The sequence below is a fragment of the Capricornis sumatraensis genome, chromosome 2 (genome assembly GCF_032405125.1).
Source record: "Capricornis sumatraensis isolate serow.1 chromosome 2, serow.2, whole genome shotgun sequence".
NCBI lineage: Eukaryota > Metazoa > Chordata > Mammalia > Artiodactyla > Bovidae > Capricornis > Capricornis sumatraensis.
The window spans coordinates 65,029,053-65,049,761 of NC_091070.1; the positions used below are offsets into that span (position 1 = coordinate 65,029,053).

At 39.8% G+C, this 20,709-nt stretch overlaps 2 protein-coding genes across 5 annotated transcripts in view; both read left to right on the forward strand.

Annotated features, from left to right (window-relative positions):
• Positions 1–11,450, forward strand: part of TMEM87A (transmembrane protein 87A) — a 40,425-nt gene extending 28,975 nt beyond the window's left edge. For 2 of the 3 annotated variants that reach the window (XM_068964633.1, XM_068964634.1), the window contains exons 16-20: positions 4,884–4,957; positions 5,385–5,446; positions 7,534–7,589; positions 8,088–8,118; positions 10,213–11,450. In XM_068964633.1, coding sequence (XP_068820734.1) covers positions 4,884–4,957; positions 5,385–5,446; positions 7,534–7,589; positions 8,088–8,118; positions 10,213–10,254 — 265 coding nt within the window. In that variant the 3' untranslated portion in view covers positions 10,255–11,450. The remainder of the gene's footprint in view (positions 1–4,883; positions 4,958–5,384; positions 5,447–7,533; positions 7,590–8,087; positions 8,119–10,212) is intronic. The other variant, XM_068964635.1, reaches the window with a different exon arrangement.
• A 1,780-nt stretch (positions 11,451–13,230) lies between these two features.
• VPS39 (VPS39 subunit of HOPS complex) overlaps positions 13,231–20,709 on the forward strand; it is a 45,944-nt gene continuing 38,465 nt past the window's right edge. For both annotated transcript variants that reach the window (XM_068962255.1, XM_068962245.1), the window contains exon 1: positions 13,231–13,391. In XM_068962255.1, coding sequence (XP_068818356.1) covers positions 13,319–13,391 — 73 coding nt within the window. In that variant the 5' untranslated portion in view covers positions 13,231–13,318. The remainder of the gene's footprint in view (positions 13,392–20,709) is intronic.

The following is a 20,709-nucleotide window of genomic DNA, read 5'->3' on the forward strand; positions in this document are numbered from 1 at the left end:
CAGGCTGCCACAGTATTGCATATAGGATATACTTGCCTTTGGCAGCCAGGCTGATGATTGATAGGTGTCAAAACTTATCCTTCTGAGCCTCAGTGAGTAGGGGAAGAGTCTGAGCTTCAGCTCAGTGGTCAGCATATGTCCTGCAAGGAAACGCCATCAGCAGCTGCAGTGTGGAAGCAAAGTTCCCCTTAACCAGCTCTCTAATGTTAGGCATACCCAGCAATTCCCCAAATATGTAGATATCAGCACCTGGTGGATCAGTGTGGCCAGTGCTGCCCTCTTGACTGACTTGGCCAGGAGCAGAAATTGCTCTCCGTTCTCCCTTGGCACGTTTATCTCAGCATTCGTGGCTGCACTGAGCTAAAGGGACCTGTGCTCAGGAAGTGTTAAGCTTCCATGTGGCTCTGCCGCCTTTCTTAATGAGGCTGCCCAGAGACCAGGGCCTCCTGCCGACTGCCTCCTCGTACTCTGGGTCAGACTCTGCAGGCCACTACCTTAGAAGCTTTGTCTTCCAGTGCACTGCGCGGGGCCACTGCTCTATCATTTCTGGCAGCTTCTCAGCTTTTGCTGCCACCTCCCTCTACAAATTGATCTACTGATCTTCTGCTCATTTGCTGACTATATCTATACACAAGAATTTTCCCTTTCTTCAGTCTTTTAAAAAAAAGTTTGCTTTACCTCTCTTCCTTTCTCCTTTTTTGAAAGTACATTGTGCACACTCCCTGTAATTGCAGTGTTAATGTGATGTAGTCTTCCAGATTATATTCCTTGTTCACATGTGGAATCTTGTTTTACTCACTCAGCAGTGCACTGTGGAGTACACAGACAACTGGTTTAAATTAAACCATCTATTTTCATGGATGACATTATATATATTACATGGTACAGATGTACTACAATTAATTAACTTGTTTCCTATTGATAGGCATTTGGACTATTTCCACTTTGGGTGTTTCAGGGTTCCCAAGGCCACGTATGTTTAAAAGGACTCATGAGACTCAGTATACAGTAGTACTTTTTTTAAAAAAATTGATTAATTGTTCTTAATTTTTGGCTGCACTGGGTCTTCACTGCTGCACAAGGACTTTCTCTAGTTGTGGTGCATGGACTTCTCATTGCAGTGGCTTCTTTTGTTGAAGAGCACAGGTTCTAGAGTGTGCAGGCTCAGTAGTTGCATCTTGTGGGCTCTAGAGTGTGAGTTCAGTAGTTGTGGAGCACAGGCTTAGTTGCCTTGCAGCATGTGGAATCCTCCCAGAACAGTGTTCGGAACCTGTGTTCCCTGCATTTGCAGGGGTATTCTTAACAACTGGACCACTAGGGAAATCCCAGAGCAAAGTTTATTACAGCAAAATGGTGAGATCAGCAAGAGAAAAAGACACAGGTAGAGTATAGAAAAATCCTTGTTTGCTGATGTTCTTCTCCACCTCTAAGGAAGTATTTATACATTGTGCATGCTTCTTTTCCCAACACAAAAAATACAGTAATGTTTCTGCCCATGGAATACCATTAGAGACTCAGCACTCAGGTTATTATCGGGGCCTGGCCACATAAGCACCTTGTACCTTCCTGCCTGCCAAGTTTCTTCAGTCATATCCAACTCTGTGCAACCCTATGGACTGTAGCCTGTCAGGCTCCTCTGTCCATAAGATTCTCCAGGCAAGAATACTGGAGTGGGTTGTTATGCTCTCCTCCAGGGGATCTTTCCAACCCATGAGTCGAACCTGTGTCTTTTATGTCTCCTGCCTTGACAGGTGGGTTCTTTACCACTAGTGCCACCTGGGAAGCCCCACTCTGTACCTAATATGTACCAAAATTCTGAAAGCCCAGAAGCAAAGCAAATTTTATTATAGATTGCATTGTACAGACAGCCTAGGTACAATGGTCCACCCTTAACCAGCTAGGGAGCAGTTTGAGTACCAAGTTACTGGACATCAGCCATGGAGCATCATTGTAAGTAGGTCCTTCTAAAGGCCTGCTGTGGATGCAAACTGTTATATATAGAATGGATAAGCAAGGTCCTATTGTATAGCACAAGGTACTGTATTCTATATTCTGTGATAAACTATAATGGAAAAGGATATAAAAAATGTATATGTATGTATAACTGTATCACTTTTCTTTACAGAAGAAATTAAAACAACATTGTAATCTATTCTTGATAAAAGAAAAATAAAAATTATGGATACTTTTAAAAAAACCCAGCTTTAGTCTAAATAATGGCCTGTAAATAAACAGTAAATATTACTGTATTACTGTAGTAGTAAATATTACTGTAAATAAATACCTTTTATGCACAGGAACATTAAATATAGGAATAAGCTATAAGAATGTTTTAAATACCCTTGTACATTTTACCAACCCAAACTTGGGCTTGCTTGCCTGTGCACAGTAAGGCCCATCTGTTGACCCTGGGTTGTGGTGAAGCAAAGTACAGTGTTTATTGCAGAACACAAGCGAGTCCGGGCAGCCAGGCTTAAAAGACCCAAACTCCCCAGTGGTTTTTAGATAAAGGTTTTTTTTTTTTTAGCTCACCAGGCTCCTCTGTCTATGGGATTTTCTAGCTAAGAATACTAGAGTGGGTTGCCATTTCCTACTCCAGAGCCGAGAAAAGTTTTTAAAGATAGGGAGTTTGGGTATGGCTGCATGATCAGCACATGAACATTCTTCTGATTGGTTGGAGGTGAGGTAATGGGGAGTCGGTACCCATCAACCTTCTGGTTCCAACCAGTCTGGGATCTATCGACTTTTGGCAGCACATAGTTCCACCTGGTGGGGGTTTCAGTATCTGAAAAACAGCTCAAAGGATATGGCTTAGACCCCATAAGGAGGAAGTTAAGTGTCTTTGACTTTGTTAAATGGCTAAAATATTATTGTTTTGTCTTGCTTGACTGTTTTCCTTTGCTTCTGCATTTTCTCATTTCACTGATTGAATTTTTTCTTCGGAACTCGGGGAAGGCCCAGGAAGCTAAAGTTTTTCTACAAACAAAAGGCCAGCAGAGGGTTTGGAGCCAGGGAGGAGGGGGCAGTGGCGGGGAGGAACTATCCCAGGAAGATCGTAGAGGGTCCTGCTCAGTTACATACATTTATTTTTATATTCTCCAATACCCCTCTGCCCCATTTTTTCTTTCAGTGCACTTATTATCTTCTAAAATGTATATACTTTATTTATTGTGAACTATCTACCTTCTCTTTCCATCCCCCACCCCTCAAACCAGAAGTACATTCCACAAAGACCAAGAAATGTTCCTGGCTACATGGAGTTAGCCAAGCTGCAAAATCTGAGGGAATGGTCCCTATAAGACTGTCTTCACTTTTGACACAAGTTGCAAGTTCAGGGGTTTGCAGAACCAGTTCAGATTTGATAATTCTCTCAAAGGACTCAGAACTCACTGAAAGCTGTTGCATTCATGGCTATAGTTTATTACAGCAAAGGGGTAAACATTAAAATCAGCTTGGAGGAGAGACTTACAATACAGAGTCCAGGAGGGGTCCAAATGCATCTCTCCCAATTGTCTGCTCCCCATGGAGTCACAGATGGTGTTCCTTCCTCCTGGTTGCACTGTATATATGACAGTGACGGTACATACTGAGTATTGCCAGCTGAGGGAAACTCACCCGAGCCTGTGGGCCACTATTGGAATTTGATTACCTGCTGCCTGTATGGGTAACCTTCAGTCTCCAAGGAGGGCCTGGAGGTCAGGCTTGTAATCTTTAGTTGCTAGTTCCTCTGGAGACTGGAAGTGATATTGTGTGCCCAGAGTATGTGCTGTGTTTAGTCGCTCAGTTGTGTCTGCCTCTTCGCAACCCCATGGGACTGTAGCCCACCAGGCTCCTCTGTTTGTGGGGATTCTCCAGACAAGAATACTGGAGTGGGTTGCCATGCCCTCCTCTAGAGTATCTTCCCAACCCAGGGATCGAACCCAGGTCTCCTGCATTGCAGGTGGATTCTTGACCATCAGAGAGCTTAACGCAAATCACATTGTTAGACTGTCCTGTGGCCAGAGCCAGAGTGGGTAACCAGTGACACTCGTATCAGGCAGGACATGCCAGGGACATAGAGATCACCTCCCATCAGTCAGGGGCAAAGACTAGATTTCTCTGTGGGTACAAGGTGAACTTTTAAGAACACACTGACACACAGCATATACTCAGTACTAGTGAGTGCCTTGGGGTTGCTGGGATTGTGAATTTTTGTTAGTTACCCTTGAACACCTATACTATTCCTAGCTTATAGGAATGTAAGGGAGACTTTAAAACAAGAAAATAAAAATAATAAGCAACAGTAAAATGAAATGTGCAGAATGAGTTCACAGCTAAGCATTCTGAGAATTACCTATCCAGTAGCAGCTTTGCTGAACCTCTTGCAGGTTGCAAAGGAGAGATAAATTACGTGGAACACAACACGATCAGACTTTGCAAATCATAACTACCAATTTGAAGGCTGAAATTTTGAATTACATGCTTACCCTTGTGTGGTACATATGCTTATAAATGAACATTTAATTGAGTGCTTACTGTGAAGTATTATTCTAAGCCCTTTATTTGAAATAACTTCCCTGCTTTATTACAGTAATGTTCTATTATTATCCCCATCTACAGATGAGGAACCTGGGGCACAGAGAAGAATAGGGAACTTGTCTAAGGTCACAAGTAGTCTGTGGCTGAGCCTGCACTCATGAATATGATACCATCCTGCTTCTCTCTTGTTCAGAGCAGCAGTTGAGAGCTTTCTGAAGGGAAGGAACTGTTGTGTTATTCATGAAACTGACATTATGAATGACTGTAATTTGAGGTTTCCATAATTAGTCCTGTAAAATCCAGATAATGGAATAGTGTTTTTCCTTTTCTGATTTTTTCCTTCTGTTCTACCTTTGTTCTGTCAGGTTTGCCTTTTCACCATTGTCTGAGGAAGAGGAGGAGGATGAACAAAAGGAACCTATGCTGAAAGAAAGCTTTGGTAGTGATAAAATTCACCTTTTATTTGTGCTTTATTCTTTTCTGGTTTTTAGAAATAGAGTAAATGAAGTGTAACATTGTGAGTGTCAAAATCAAGAGACTTTGATATAAGTACATTTATTCTTTTACAACATGCTGTTCTTCAGTTGGGTATGTGGTAAAGTCAGAGGAAAGCAAAAGTAAGGGTATCAGTCTTAAGATGAAACCATGTTCAGTGAATAATGGCACATTAAATGTCCAGTTTACTTGCTATCGATGAGCTGAAAATTTTACTTTGAACTTTCCAGCACAAATGTAAAGTTGAAGAAACTTAACCTGTAGTATAATTTAGTGTCAGTAAGCTTAAAATGAAGGTCTTGATCTATTTTTGCTGTCAGTGTGGTCATTGACATAGTTAACCGTATCTACTTTTTTTTTTCCTTCTACAGAAGGGATGAAAATGAGAAGTACCAAACAAGAACCAAATGGAAATAGTAAAGTAAATAAAGCAGTAAGTATGATATCTTTTCTTTTTGCCCTGTCCTCTAGCTCTTGGTGGACCTCAGCAGTTATGTACAGGTCTTAGTGATTTTTCTTTTTAACCTATTGTATAATTAGCATTTTTAAAAACAGAAAGCAAGGGATTCTGTCTGGGACCTAGTAATCTTTAACTAGATGGTTTGCTGCTATGTCCTGAAAAAGTTCCAGACCATACTGATGTTTCTGTGTAATGGTTTTCATCAATGTAATCATAGCCTCTTTAATAACCTAAGGTGGTCTTTTTTATAGTAAAGATGAAGATTTTTTCAGAACTACAATGAAATATTACCTCATACTGGTCAGAATGGCCATCATAAAAAAGTGTGCAAATAACAAATGCTGGAAAGGGTGTGGAGAAAAGTGAACCCTCCTACATTGTTGTTGAAAATGTAAATTGGTACAGCCGCTATGGAGAACAGTATGGAGGCTCCTGAAAGAGTTGCCATATGATCCAGGGATCTTACCCTTGGGCGTGTTTCCAGACAAAACATAATTCAAAAAGATACAGGCACTCCCCGCCCCCTCACCCCCATGTCCATAGCAGCACTATTCACAATAGCCAAGACATAGAAACAACCTAAATACTCATGAACAGATGAATGACTAAAGATGGTGTGGTACATACACGCAATTGAATACTACTCAGCCATAAAAAAGGATGAAATAATGGCATTTGTAGAAACATGGATGAACAGATTACCATACTAAATAAGTCAGAAAGGGAAGGACAAATAACATATTATGTCACTTAAATGTGGAATCTAAAATATGATACAAGCGAACCTATCTATGAAACAGAAAAAGACTCATAGAGAACAGACTTATGGTTGGAAGGGGGGAGGGGTGGGGAAGGGAAGGATTGGGAGTTTGGGATTAGCAAATGCAAGCTATTATATATAGGATGGATAAACAGCGAGGACCTACTGTACAGCACAGGGAACTCGACTTACTAGTCTTCAATGGCCTATAAGGGAAAAGAATCTAAAAGCAAGTGGATATATGTATCACTGATTCACTTTGCTGTACATCTGAAACTAACACAACATTGAAATTCAACTGTACTCCAATATAATTTTTTAAAAAAAATCCTCTGATAAACCATAATGGAGAGAATATGAAAAAGTATATATGTATATATATTTATATTTATGTAACTGAACACTTTGCCATATAGCAGAAATTAACATAGCATTGTAAATCAACTATACTTTGATTTTTTTTAATAGAAAAAAAGATCAAGATTTTTTCAGTCAGCTTTTTTTTCCTTCAGAACTGTGCATTCACTCTACATTTAAAAGGGCTTTAGAATTTATTTTATTTTTAAGGCTCAAAGCTTACATGAAGTAAGAACTTCTAGGTATTACACTATTGAAAAGAAAGCATTTAGGGATATTAAAAAGAATACATTTGAATCAGTTCTAATGAGATGGATGAAACTGGAGCCGATTATACAGAGTGAAGTAAGCCAGAAAGAAAAACACCAATACAGTATACTAACACATATATATGGAATTTAGAAAGATGGCGATGATGACCCTGTATGCAAGGCAGCAGAAGAGACACAGATGTGTAGAGCGGACTTTTGGACACAGAGGGAGAGGGAAAGGGTGGAATGATTTGGGAGAATGGCATTGAAACATGTATACTATCATGTAAGAAACGAATCGCCAGTCTATGTCCGATGCAGGATACAGCATGCTTGGGGCTGGTGCACGGCGATGACCCAGAGAGATGTTATGGGGAGGAAGGTGGGAGGGGGGTTCATGTTTGGGAAGGCATGTACACCCGTGGTGGAGTCATGTCAATGTATGGCAAAACCAATATAGAACTGTAAAGTAAAATAAAGTAAAAATAAAAATTAAAAAAAAAAGATACCATTTTATATTTCATATAGTTTACTTTTTCAAATTAAATTATTTGACTTCTATGTTTTCAGCCCTGTTATGTGAATATACTAATTCAGAGTGACAAAAGATTAAATTGAGACCTCTTTAGATCCTTACTTGAGATGTATATTTTGGTGCATTTTAGTAACATCTGGCATTTATGCGTTCTCAGCAGGAAGATGATTTAAAGTGGGTAGAAGAAAATGTTCCTTCTTCTGTGACAGATGTGTAAGTTTTTGAATCATTACCACAAGAATACTTTTTCAAAGTAGTATTTTATTATTTTAAATGAATTGAGCTGAAGAACATAGTAATGAGAATGCTTGTAGTTAACTCTAAAAGTAAAAGATTAAATTATTGGAAATAATTTAAAGTATTAAAAACATTAAAAGATGTTGGAAACTAAAAACTAGGAATGATGTATTAATACAAATGAAAGTAATCCAGATTGTTCATTCAGATGACATTTCTGCTCAGAAAGATGTAGCTATAGGTCTTCCTAAAATCAGTGGGGTAATCCTTTTGGAATTTTTGAGTTCCTTTCGATGTCTATAATGTTAATTAAACATTGGTCCTATTAAAGTCCATACAATTTTAGTAACTGATTCTTGTGGGTTTTTTTGTCTTTTCCTGAAATGTCATTAAATTGTAGTCATTATTCCACTATCCTTTATGAACCATTTATGGCTTTATTTTACATTTATCAGTTTGTTTTTCTCTCTTTAGAGCACTTCCAGCCCTTCTGGATTCAGATGAGGTTAGTAATCAAATAATATACACATAAACTTTGTGTCTGGTGGCTTAATAGGCAGTCATCAGTCTTGTTCAAGAACACTGATTTATTTGACTCAGTAATGGCCTGATTTTTTTTACCTACTATCAGTACTATCTGTGTCACTATCTTACTGATAATAAGGATAATTAGTATACTTCTGATGTTTATGTTGTTGCAGTCCATGGGGTCACAAAGAGTTGGACACAACTCCAAGACTGAACAACACCAAAATGTTTATGTTGATTTTTATTCTTTTAATATGGTTCCATACACTTCACCTAGAAGGTTTCTCATGAAGTCTTATATAAGACTTGCAGTCTGAGTTCATGGAAACCTCTTCTAGACATGTTCTGAATGTTTAGATTATCTTGATTTCAGAAAGTCTTTTAAAAGCCTTTGCCCAGTTGTGACTTACTATATTGGATTGACTGTTAAAAAAATGGTTTCTTCACTTCCCACTCACTGGCTGTGTAGTACAGCACAGTGTCAGATTCCTTAGCTGTTCTATGCATTGAATTAACTGAGAACTCTACCATTCAGACAAGCCTGCTTACAGAACACTTGGCTTTTTGTGGTGTTTTCTCAGTTCTTTCTCTTGGGCGCCACCTTCTGCTTATAACGGGTTGGCCTTCAGGATTTCCCTTTTGGCTTCAGCTTTCCAACACCCATATTTCAACGAGAGAGGGCTGAGGATGTGAAACCCAGCTGTGCTGTTCAGGGAATATGTGTTTATTGTAGTACTTTTGGTGGCAGACTCCATGGTTTTACATTTTCCTGTATGAAAAAATGGTTCAAGAGCTTAAATGAATTACAAGAGAAACAGATAAAGGACTAGAGTTGAAGAGTCTGACTCTTCAACAACATCAGACTCTTCAACAACATTGGAAGCTCGAGGATAATAGAACAATGTATTTGAATTCTGAGAAAAATTATTTTCAAACTAGAATTCTATACTCAATTATCAACTGGGGGTAAAAAAAGATGTTTTCAGTCATGTAAAAAATAAAATAATTGACATCCTATGTGTGCTTTCTCAGGAAATGTATTCTAAAATAAAATTAGAAAGTATTCTAAAGTAAAATTACTATGTAGATGTTTATTCATAAAATATATGAATATGAGGGAGCTATGAAGAGAAAGACTTTGGATCCAGGAAATCAAGAATTTGACACAGAGGCAGGGATAAATTCCTAGGATGATGATGTAAGAAATTCTCAGTGACAGCTGAGCAACAGGTTTGGAGAGCAGTTAGTCCAGAATGGAACAGGAGAACAGAGAGCTTCAGGGAGGGGTATTTCTAAGAAAAAAATGTGAAAAGGATAGATTTTCTGATGTAATTGATCATATTGCAAAGGGATTTACAGTTCTGTCAGAGTTTGGGAAAAATGAAGAATATTCTAAAGTAAAATTCCTGTATAGTTACTGTGAAATTTAATAGTATTACATTAATTTTTTCAATTGAAACAGCATATTATAAATACTGTTTTATAATCAAATGTAATTCTTTACATGATTTTAAAAAATTATAATGGAAAACACATAAAATCTACCATTCTAACCTTTCTCAGGTGCAAAGTGTTAATTTGTATGTGCATTGTTGTGCAACAGATGTCTAGAACTTCTTCATCAAATGTAATTTTAATCAGGATATACCGTAGTTTGTCTATACAGTCTTATATTTTTGGACACAATTCTTTCTAGTATTGTTACAGTAGTAGAGATGGTAGAAGCTAAATCTTTGCCCATATCCTTGACTCTTTCATTAAGTTAAATTCCTGAATCACAGGAGGTACACATTTTTGTTAAAGCTTAAGTGACTCTAAAATACACAGTTCCTTTTGATTTATGGCTTGTTGATTTATGGTGTCCAGAACCCTAGAGATTTTGCTTCAGTTAATCTTTGGACCTGAACATCTGTATGTTTCAAAATCTTCATAGATGCTTAGGAAGCATTGCTTTAAATAGCCAGTGAACATAAGCAAGTACTTAAGAAAACCTGTGATGATTTTTATAAAAGATATTTGGAATGTAGACCATTTAAAATTAATATACCTAAAATAACTTTTTCCTTCCTAGGAACGAATGATCACACACTTCGAAAGGTCCAAAATGGAGTAAAGAATGGGAAGATTTGCAACTGAGGATGGCTAGGACCTGGAAAGAGATCAGCTTCTATGTTAGTCACTGCACTGCTCCATGGGATTAAAGGAGGCAATGACATCTTGATCTGTTCTTTGATCTTTGTGCATTGGAGCTGGCGAGAGGTGTTGGAACAAGGAGAACATTCTCTTGAAAACAAGTTCATAGGATGAAAAGAATCTACAAGTTTTTTATTTGCAGCATTGGTGCCCCTTTCCCTCCCACACCCTGACATGGATGTTTATGCAACTTGTGTATGTTGTTCCTAAACCTTCTATAATGTTTAAATTGTTTAATCTGTCAAACTAAAAAATCTAACATCCTCTGAAGAACTGTGACATCACGCCATAATATGTAATATCCAGGAGCAACTACCTGTAATTTTTATTTATTTAGGGAATTACATAGGTGATGGGTGAAATTGTTAATTATCGTTGCATTTCCTGGGAAGACAAGGTTAAATCTTGCAGAGGTAGTTTAGAGGAAAAAAAAAAAGTCCTGCGTTAAGGAGCCACAGTTCTATCAGTGATTAAAAGAGCAACAACAAACAACAGAGGGAGAGAGAGACTGTTACAGTGTGATTTTAGATCATTTGAAGAAGCAAAATCAAGTGCAATTTTGTTTACAAATGGTGTATATTAAAGATTTTTCTATTTCAGATGTACTTTAGAGAGAAATATTAGCCTAACTCTTTTGACATCTGCTATGGTGACACATCCCATTGCTGGCAATGTGGTGCACACTCCAGAACTTTTAACTACTGTTTTGTAAGCCTTCAAGGGCAGCAGTGTGGAGTCCTGGGCAGTGCTTTGTTTGCCTCCATGCCTTTCACTGGGTGTTGAACTAGATGCAGAAAGGCACTCCATCATAAGTGCATCCGAGTGAGCACCCTGCTAAAGGGATTATAATGCTTCAGAAGCAGGAGCTAATATAAAGGAAACAGGTCCTTCTTTGGTTAACAGTTTTTTCTGCATGAAATAATGTGGAGGCCCTGGACTGCTGCTCATTTTTTAGGATTGTACTTGTATCTGGTGTTGGCTTAGGGATGGTTTATAAGAAACATCACAAGGTGATGGGATTCATTTGAAGCACTATTATTTGTTCGAATGCGTTTGTCCAATTTTGCCTTCCCAAGATTTTTGTTCTACATAGAAAGTTCATGCCACTTTTTAATATTAAAAAGTTTTAACAAAATTCATGTTTTTGTCACTTTTTTTCCAAGACTTTCTCTGAAGACCCTTTCTCCACACTCTCATTGAATTTTTCCTTCCATGGTTTTTATTCTGTATTGTCTTATTTTCTGTTAAAATCAGTGACCACATGACTACAGTCTTTACTAAAGTATTTATATAACATTTCTCTAGCTGTTTGGTGTGGTGATTAACAACGACAGCAACAAAAATCACCTAGATAGTATTTCTTAAGAAACAATACGAACTGCCTATTCTCAGGTTAACCCATTTGCCAAGGGCTGGTATTAACTTTGTGTGCTTCTGTTCTTCCACACCAAAACTCAGCAAGTGAATAGTGCTCATAATGCAGCAGGATAACTGGTCATGTTTTTGAGACTGGTTAGATATTAATTTGAAAGTAGGCAAAAACCCCTATTTTTTTTTTTTGAAACACCACATGGCTTGCAGGATCTTAGTTCCCCCACCAACAGTGAAAGTGCCAAGTCCTAAGCACCAGACTGCCTGGAAATTTCCCAGAAACCTACTGTTACAAGCAGGGGTCTATAGCACAAATTCTATAGCCTGTTAATTCTGTTTTCTCAGGATGTGTTAATGTGATTGGCTGTAGTGTAGCAGTTCTTAGACTAGGTTCAGAAGGAATTTATATTATCACATTGACCTGTAACCAACTTAAGAGTCTACATTGTTTATTTTGGTCTTGAACTGGAACTACAAGGTAGCAGGCCTTCTAGCAGAAGAGCTGGTAATTCTAAATTTTCAAGGTGTTCAGTTTCTATGGGGAAAATTAGCCCCAAGATTTCTTCAGCAATTTTTGTGTTTCTTACTACTTGAAGATACTTCATTTGATTATCAGAAACAGTATTTGATAAAGATGGGACAGTATTCATTTACAGATGAAGAAACTAAAAGTGACCAGGGCTGTAGGTTTTTTGTTTTTGTTTTTTAATATGTTTATATCACAGACTCGCTCCTTTTTTCTTTTACATTTTGCTTTAAACCAAATGCTTCACTTCATGGTATACTAGCTGTTTTCTTGGAGGTAAACTGCCAGATACAGATCATTCTTGCATTCGTTCTCAAACTTTAAAGTTTATGGACTCACCTTGGGGGCTTAGTAAAACACAATTGGACCGCCACCCACCCCTCACCGCCTTCAGTGTTTGAATCAGTAGGGCTGGATGAAGTCTGGGACTGCCTTTCTAACAAGTTCCCAGGTGATGCTGACCTAGGGACGATACTTTGAGAAGCACTGGCCTCGATAAGCCCCTAAAATAAAAGGGAAAGTTACTGCAAATTAGTTGGGTTTATAATGGTAATACTAAAACTACCATTGATTGAGTGCTTAGAATGTCAGCTGTTGCTAACAGCTCACAAGGTTAGGTACACAACACTACCATCACTTTGCAGATACAGAACTAAGGCTTCTAGAGATTGTTTCTTAAACGCCACAGCTCCTGAGCTCATTTCCTAAATGACAGGTCTCCATCCCAAGTCTAACGCCAAAGCCTGAATTCTTCATGCTCTGATGCCTAAAACAGTTCAAAGATTAAGACCCCTTTTTCCACCTTGTTAAACCCATGACCACTCGGGCTCCACGATGGTTCAACGAAAAACCCGAACCCAGGTACCAGATCACTCCTGGAGATTGCGCTAGGAACCGGGGCGGAAGGGGCGGGACTTCAGCTGCGGAAGGGGCGGGCTTAACTCTGCAGGAAGTCCGGTGTTGTAGATGGCTCTATTGCCCAAGAGCCAGTAGCCGAGGTCCCCACTCTTCCCTGGTCCTGATTCCGGCCCCACACCCGACCCGGCACAATCCGGTTGAGGCTGTGGCGGCGACTGCGCCTGCCGCCATGCACGACGCCTTCGAGCCGGTGCCGATCCTAGAAAAGCTGCCTCTGCAGATCGACTGTCTGGCTGCCTGGGGTGAGACGAGGGGCCAGGTGGGGTCAGCGCGGGAGCGGCTGAGACCTTTCGCGAGGCTAGGAAAGTGGACGGCCTCTGGTCGGGCGTCCTCCAAGAGGGGCCTAGGATGAGGGGAGCCAGAGCTCTGTTGACAGCGGGGGCGGTGGAGCTGTTTGGGCGATCTCCGGGGATCCAGGCATTTTAGGGATGTTCACCTGCCCTTGCTCTCGGTAGGGAGTTGGGGGTGGAACTTTCCTTATTAACTACTCTGTTTTGGCTCATTTCTGTTCCCAATAAGTCTTTAGTTTGGGTAGCAAAGTTCCACAGAAGTTCTCAGACGGCTAGGGGCTTGAACATGTCCAGACTGTGTTGTTTTCCAGGTGAAAGACAACACTGTTTTGCTTTTTGTTTGCTTGTTTTGCATTGAACAAGTTAGCAACTATGTCTTTTCCCCCTTAATCGTCACTCATCACTTACTTCTAATTACTGTAGCTAACTGTTACTCTCCACTTTTAATCTAGCCAAGTGGTTGATTGTCTCCTAATCAAAATGCCCAAGTTACCTAACTCCTATAAGTAGAAGAGGGTCATTTCAGGCTTTCAGGAAACCTAACCCATAAAACGTTGCATGATCCACTTGGGATTGGCCAGTACAGAAAGCAAGATCAGGTGTCTCTGTTCTAGAATACAAATGATTTCTGAAATAAACCTTGACTCCTGTGAACATTATGCTCCTATCCACGAGTGTTTGTGTGTCTGATAACCAAAGACCAAACAGAAGTACTTTCAGTCTTTCCTGTTAATGTCCAGGTCCCAGAAATCAAGGTGGCTCAGAACCTTAATCAGATCTTATACTGAGCTGAGTATCATGATGGGCCTGGTGGAATCTTGGTGGTGGCTGGCATTCTGTTCATTGTCGTGGACAGTGCCACTCAGTCAGAGTTCTTCACATCCTTTTCAGTAAGGTGCCTTCACTACATATCTCACTAATGTGTGCACCCCCCACCCTCCCCCAGCTGCCATGGACCTCTTTTTTAAATTTTATTTTGTTGAAATATGGTTAATTTACACTGTTGTGTCAATTTCCACTGTATAGCAAATGATTGTTTTACATATATTATACATTATTTTTCATCTTCTTTTCCGTTATAGTTGTCACAAGATACTGAATATAGGCCCCTGTGCTATAGAGTAACAGTGTGGTTGTTTAGCTCTGGGACTTTTTAAAGTCACACCTCCACAGCAATCTGTCCTAGGGTTAAGGAGAGAATCCTACTTCCTCCAGGTATCTCAAGAAAACTTCCACTTTTCTGTCATTAAATGCTCTCAGTAAAAATGTAAAATAAATAGAGGAGAAAAAAAAAAGAAATTGAAAAAATGAAAGACCTGACACTCAGCACAAAGGGGATCACTCCCCTGTTTCTTTGTCAAGTGTGTATTAAGTGGCTGCATGGGCCAGTCTCTCTGCTAGAAACAGGAACCCAAAGATGAGTAAGAAACAGTGCCTGTCCTCCTGGGACACATAGTGGCAGACAAAGAAATGTGAACAGATTACAATACAAGATAAATGATAACAGAGACTTATGCTGCCTAATATGTGATTATGGAGGGAAGGCTAATCCACTCAGCCTCGGACATATGTTTCTGAAAAGGATGGATGCAGCCGCTTGCCACACTCCGCTTAGCTTGTCAGAGTCCTTGACCCTGATACCCTGTGGGACTAGTAGTCCACATATTTCAGGTTCTTTCACCAACTGCAGTTTGTTACCATAAAGATTTTCTGTACCTGTGCTTTCCAGAAACAGCTTTTGAAATGGTAGGTAGCTTTTGGCCTGTCTAAACTCCAGCAAAACAGGAGTAACACCTGTTGCCTACGAGATTGCTGTGCTAGGTATTGGGCTATGAGAGGCCATTTACTGCCTTGTGCCTCAAAACTACTTTATTTTCAGGCTTTAGCAGCAGTAAATATTGCTGTTTCTAGTTTTTACCCCTTTTGTCTACATTGTGACCTTAGTTCATCCAGGAACCTCCAGGCTTCTGGAGGGCCAGACAGTATTTGAGCTGGATAATGTCATAGAGCCACCATAATCCCATCTTCTGGGACATGGAAGTGAGGACAATATGATGGTGATGATGAGGAGGAGGACTTCTCCCGAAACTCCAGAGTTGTAGACTCCAGCTGCCTCTTCAGCATCTTCATTTGGATATCTGGTTGCATGGCCAAAAGAGTTCCTGATTTCAAACGTGCCCGTCCCCCTGTATCCCATTATCTCTGCAAACAGAAATGGCATTTCTGTTTACCCATTTGGCTAAACCCCAAAGCCTTGGAATTATCCTTGACATCTCTTATTCTCTTATACACCACATCCAATCCATCAGCAAATATCTGTTCCACCTCCTGAAAAATTCTACAACCCAGTCGCTTCCCTCCATCTCTGCTGTTCACTGCTGTTGATGAAGGCGCCAGTCTCTGTCATCTGAATGACTATAATAGTCTTCTGACTCATCACCCTGGGTTTGCCATTATGCCATTTGCCATGTTTTATCCACATAGAGGTAGAGAGATACTTTGAAAATGTCATCTATTTGCATCTCTCCTCTGCTCAAAACCCTCCATAGCTTCACATCACAACTGGAATAAGTTCCAAAGTCCTTAACATGACTGGCAACACCTGTCATGATCAGGCCTCTAGTTATGTTCCTTGTTTTTCCCTATGGTCTTAGCCCTTGCTCCTCTGCTGCTAGTTACATGGTCGTTCTTGTTCCATGAACACATAAAGCATGTAACTATCTCAGGGCCTTTGCACTTGCTGTTTCCTCTGCCTGACAGTCTCTTGTCCTAGATATACAGCTCATTCCTCATTTTGTTTGCTGAAATATCACATAAATCAGCAAGGCCTTTACTGAGCTATTGTGTATAGAAGAAAATGCCACATCCACCAATGTGCTACTCTTTTACTCAGCCTTATCTTCTTACCATAGAAGCCTCTTACTGCTATTTTATGTTATTATTGTCTCTGTCATTCCATATTAGAGTATAGGTTCCTTCAGAGCAACAAGTTTGTTTTGTACATAGGTTTATTTACTGTGCCTAGAAGAGTTCCTGACTCATAATGGATACTTATTAAATATTTGTTTAATTGACTAACAGTAAGGGCTTTCATTGTTGAGTACGTAGATGTAGTAAGCATTTATGCAATAATAACAACTCCCTTTTCCAGAGGAAGAACCTGAAAATTTCAGTAGTTTTTCCAAGGTAAATCCAGTAAATCATATCTGATTCTAGAGCTTGGTTCTCAAACTTTAATGTATATTCAGAGCCTATAAATAAATGTAGGGGTGTGTGTGTGTATCTGTATGTGTGTATACCAAATCATTTTTATTTGTTTTCCAAAGAAACAATGGAAAAATAAGAATGACTAAAATGGTTACTTACAGCAGAAGGAAGAGAACAAGGTGAAGTGGACAGGATGGACTGACTTCTCATAGTTTTAGCTTTGGAATTAGGTAAATTTCTCATATAATGAAAAAATTTTTTAATGCAAATTTCAGGGCACCTCTGCAGAATCACTGCATCAGAATCTCTGGGAGCTAGGCTCAGGACTGGGCATTTTTAATAAGTCCAAGTGATTCTGACACAGCGAATCAGGGGCTGCTGCTTTGAGAAACACTGTTCTTTGCCCTGTGACTCAAAGAAGGGAAGTGAGCACTACCCTGTTCATCTCTGTACTCTCTGCCATGTTCAGCAGTGAGGGTTTATCACATGCATTTGGACTGAGCTGCACTGTTGGATGGAGCTTCACTAGGGTAACTGTGAGCTAGAGGGCTCCGCCTTCCTTCCCAGGAGGAATTGTGTCTGTGATCCTGTGGCTCAGGATTAGGCCATTGCGCGTTTTCTAGGGCTGACTCTGCATTGTTTTTGCCTGTGTTGCCCGTTTGTGTAGTGTGTTCCACTTTCTGATGTGCAGTGTTGAGTCCCAGGAGAGACTCCACCTACCCCATGCTCTGCCTGCCCTGCATGCTTTTCATGTTCAGTGTTTTGCACGCACGGCTATGTTGTCTGGTGACATAGAGCATGCATGGGTTGGTCCTCTGGTCACCTGAGCCTGGGTTGGTCCTCCAGCTGTGGGCTGGTTCTCTGGCCACCTGAACCGCCGTTGACTTCTGTAACCAAATCAGGCCTCGTCAGAGCTCTATGCCGTTGTTATGTCTGGATGATACACTCGTTTTCCTTGACTTTGAGTGTTAGAAATGAATATGTGTGTGGTGCTTTTACTAGTTAAAAGAAAGCTGTTTCAGTATGTTGCATGTATGATAAATGCATTTTCGTCAGCATCTCCAGAGGAATAATTGAGAAGGGTCAAATAAAATTTCAATTAAAAAATTTTTTAAGAAGTTTTTTCTTTTAATATTTATTTATTTTATTTGGCTGCATTGGGTCTTAGTTGCCGCATGTGGGATTCCCGATGCAGCTCTCAGGCCCCAAGGCATGTGGTGTCCTAGTTCCTCATCCAGGGATCAAACCCTTGTCCTCTGCCTTGCAAAGCGGATTCTTAACCACTGGACCACCAAGGAAGTCCCTCAATTAAATTGTTTTTTTAATTTTTGAATAAATTTATTTGATTCCATTTTATCACCAGTAAAGTAGACATTTGATAGAAATGTCTATTGGCAAATAAACATTTCAATACAAATGGAAAGCACACCCTTGAAAATCATGCTTAGGGGTTTGGCTTCATATTTTGGTAGTCCAGCTTCATGAGGACTTTTTAAACCCCAGTCTGACAGCACTGGAGATGTGCTTTAAGGTAACAGATGGCAAACATGGAAGGACACATAGCATGAGACCAGCCGAGGGGTCCCCGGGGACTCTGGGAGAGGGCCGTTGCCAGGTACCTTGTAGAGGTAAAGTTGATAGGCCTTGCAGACCTGGGTACTTGATGAACCTGTTGAAAGAGGTAAAGAAAAACAGCAACTGGCAGGTGTTTGGGGGTCACAGTGGAGAGGATGGGGAAGATGGTGAACATTATGTTGGCCTTTTTGCTGTAGGTTTTTATGTGTAAGTGAATTTTTAAAAATTTTTGTTTTATTTGTATTTGAAATATTAGTGCGTGTCTCCTGAAAATCAACTTTAATATTATCAATTGCTCAGTACAGTGATATCTATTAATATAAGTAGAGTTCTAAATATAATGTATTTTTCAAAGCAAGCCTTGTGAACTGCATTCTTTTTTCCCCATGTTCTGCTCTGACATAAATCACCAGTGTTCCACTGGAGCTAGTGTTATTTCTCGTTTCCACTTATGTCATTGAGAGCGCACTATCTTACTTTCTGTGTCCTGCCTTTACTTTAAAACCTAAAAGAGGACAGAGTCATTATCTTTTTCTGGAAGACTAAGGATCTGGAGTGGCTCCAGACCTGTTTTATAAACATAACCGTACCTTTCAGATAGCCTGTGGCTAACACCCATTGTTTTGAGATGAGATGCCTTAACACATGCATCATAACATGTGCTTCATATCAGGGCTTCACTGATAGGTCAGTTGGTAAAGAATTCACCTGCAATTCAGGAGACCCTGGTTTGATTCCTGGGTCGGGAAGATCCCCTGGAGAAGGGATAGGCTACCCACTCCAGTGTTCTTGAACTTTCCCTGTGGCTCAGCTGGTAAAGAATCTGTCTGCCTGCAATGTGGGAGACCTGGGTTCGATCCCTGGGTTGGGAAGATCCCCTGGAGAAGGGAAAGGCTACCCACTCCAGTATTCTGGCCTGGAAAATTCCATGGACAGTCCATGGGGTCGCAAAGAGTTGGACACAACTGAGCGACTGTCACTTTCAGCATGTTGCTAAGGGTAAGACAAACTGGGGTTGGGATCCTGTCTCTGCTACACATGTCTTACTAAATGTGTGACTCTGGACAAGTTACTTATTCCCTAGGCCTCAACTTCCTCATCTATAAAATAGAGATTCAAGTTAAGGACATACTAGAATTTCCCTGGCTGTCTAGTGGTTAAGACTCCGTGCTTCTACTGCAGGGGGCAGTAGGAACTAAGATCCCACATGTGGTAAGGCCAAATGTTCTTTTAAAAAAGAAAAAGGCATACTTCAAAGGATAGATGTTATAACATGTGATAAGTGCTTAGCATTTCCAGGAATACAATGCATCCTCAGTAAAGTTTGTCTATATCAGTATCCAGTATTTTCTTTTACAAAGGATCTAGAAGTTTATGAAGGGAATGAGTGACCTTTATGTTACAACATCAAAAAGCAAAGGAAATATCTGTACAGGCTTAATTTAGCTTAATTATTTAATATAAATCTATCAGGATAATTATTTAAGTCCTTTCAGAACCTTTTGACTTTTAGCCAAAACCAGTGTCTCCCAAAATGCTCCCTCTAGACAAACATCATAAGCATTGCCTGGGAACTTATTAGAAATGCACATTCCCAGGCCCACTTCCAGACCTTCTGAATCAGAAACTGAGGGCAAGGCCTATCTATTTTAATAAATTCTCAAATAATTCTGATGCACATAAAAATTTAAGAACCAGTAACCATCTTTTTTTTTTAATAAGAACTTTGAGATATAATTCATATGCCATACAACTCACCCATTTAAAGTGTACAATTTGGTGGTTGTCAGTGCATTCACAGAGTTGTGAAAATATCACCACAGTCAGTTTCAAAACATTTTCATAACCCTGAAAAGAAATCCCATTTCTTTTTCCCCAAGCCGACTAGCCCCCTTCTCCTTAAGCCCACCAGCTCTGGGCACCACTAATCTTACTGTCTCTCGATTTGCCTGTCCTGGACATTTCATGTAATATAATAGAAGCATGCAATATGTAGCCCTTTTTGTCTAGCTTCTTTCATTTAGTATAATATTGTCAGATCCATCCGCATTGTAGCCTATGTCACCACTTCGTTTCTTTTAATGACTGGAATATTCCATTCAATGGATATGCCACATTTTGTTTATCCACCCATCCTTTGGTGGATGCTTAGGCTGTTTCCACCTTTTGGCTATTGTGAACAACACTGCTATGAACATTTATGTACAATTTTTTGTGGGAACATATGTTTTCATTTCTATTATGTGTATACCCATGGGTTTTGGAATTGCTGGGTCATACAGTAACTCTGTGTTTAGTCTCTTATGAAACTGTGAGATTCTTTTTCATAGGCCTGCAATTTTATTTTCCTGTGAACAATGTATGAGCATTCTAGTTTCTTCACATCTTTGTCACTCTTGATACTATCTGTTAGACCATCTTTGGAGATAGTTAGTCCTGTAAGCTTCATGTGCTATGGCACATGGAAAAATACCTAGTCTTATGTTTA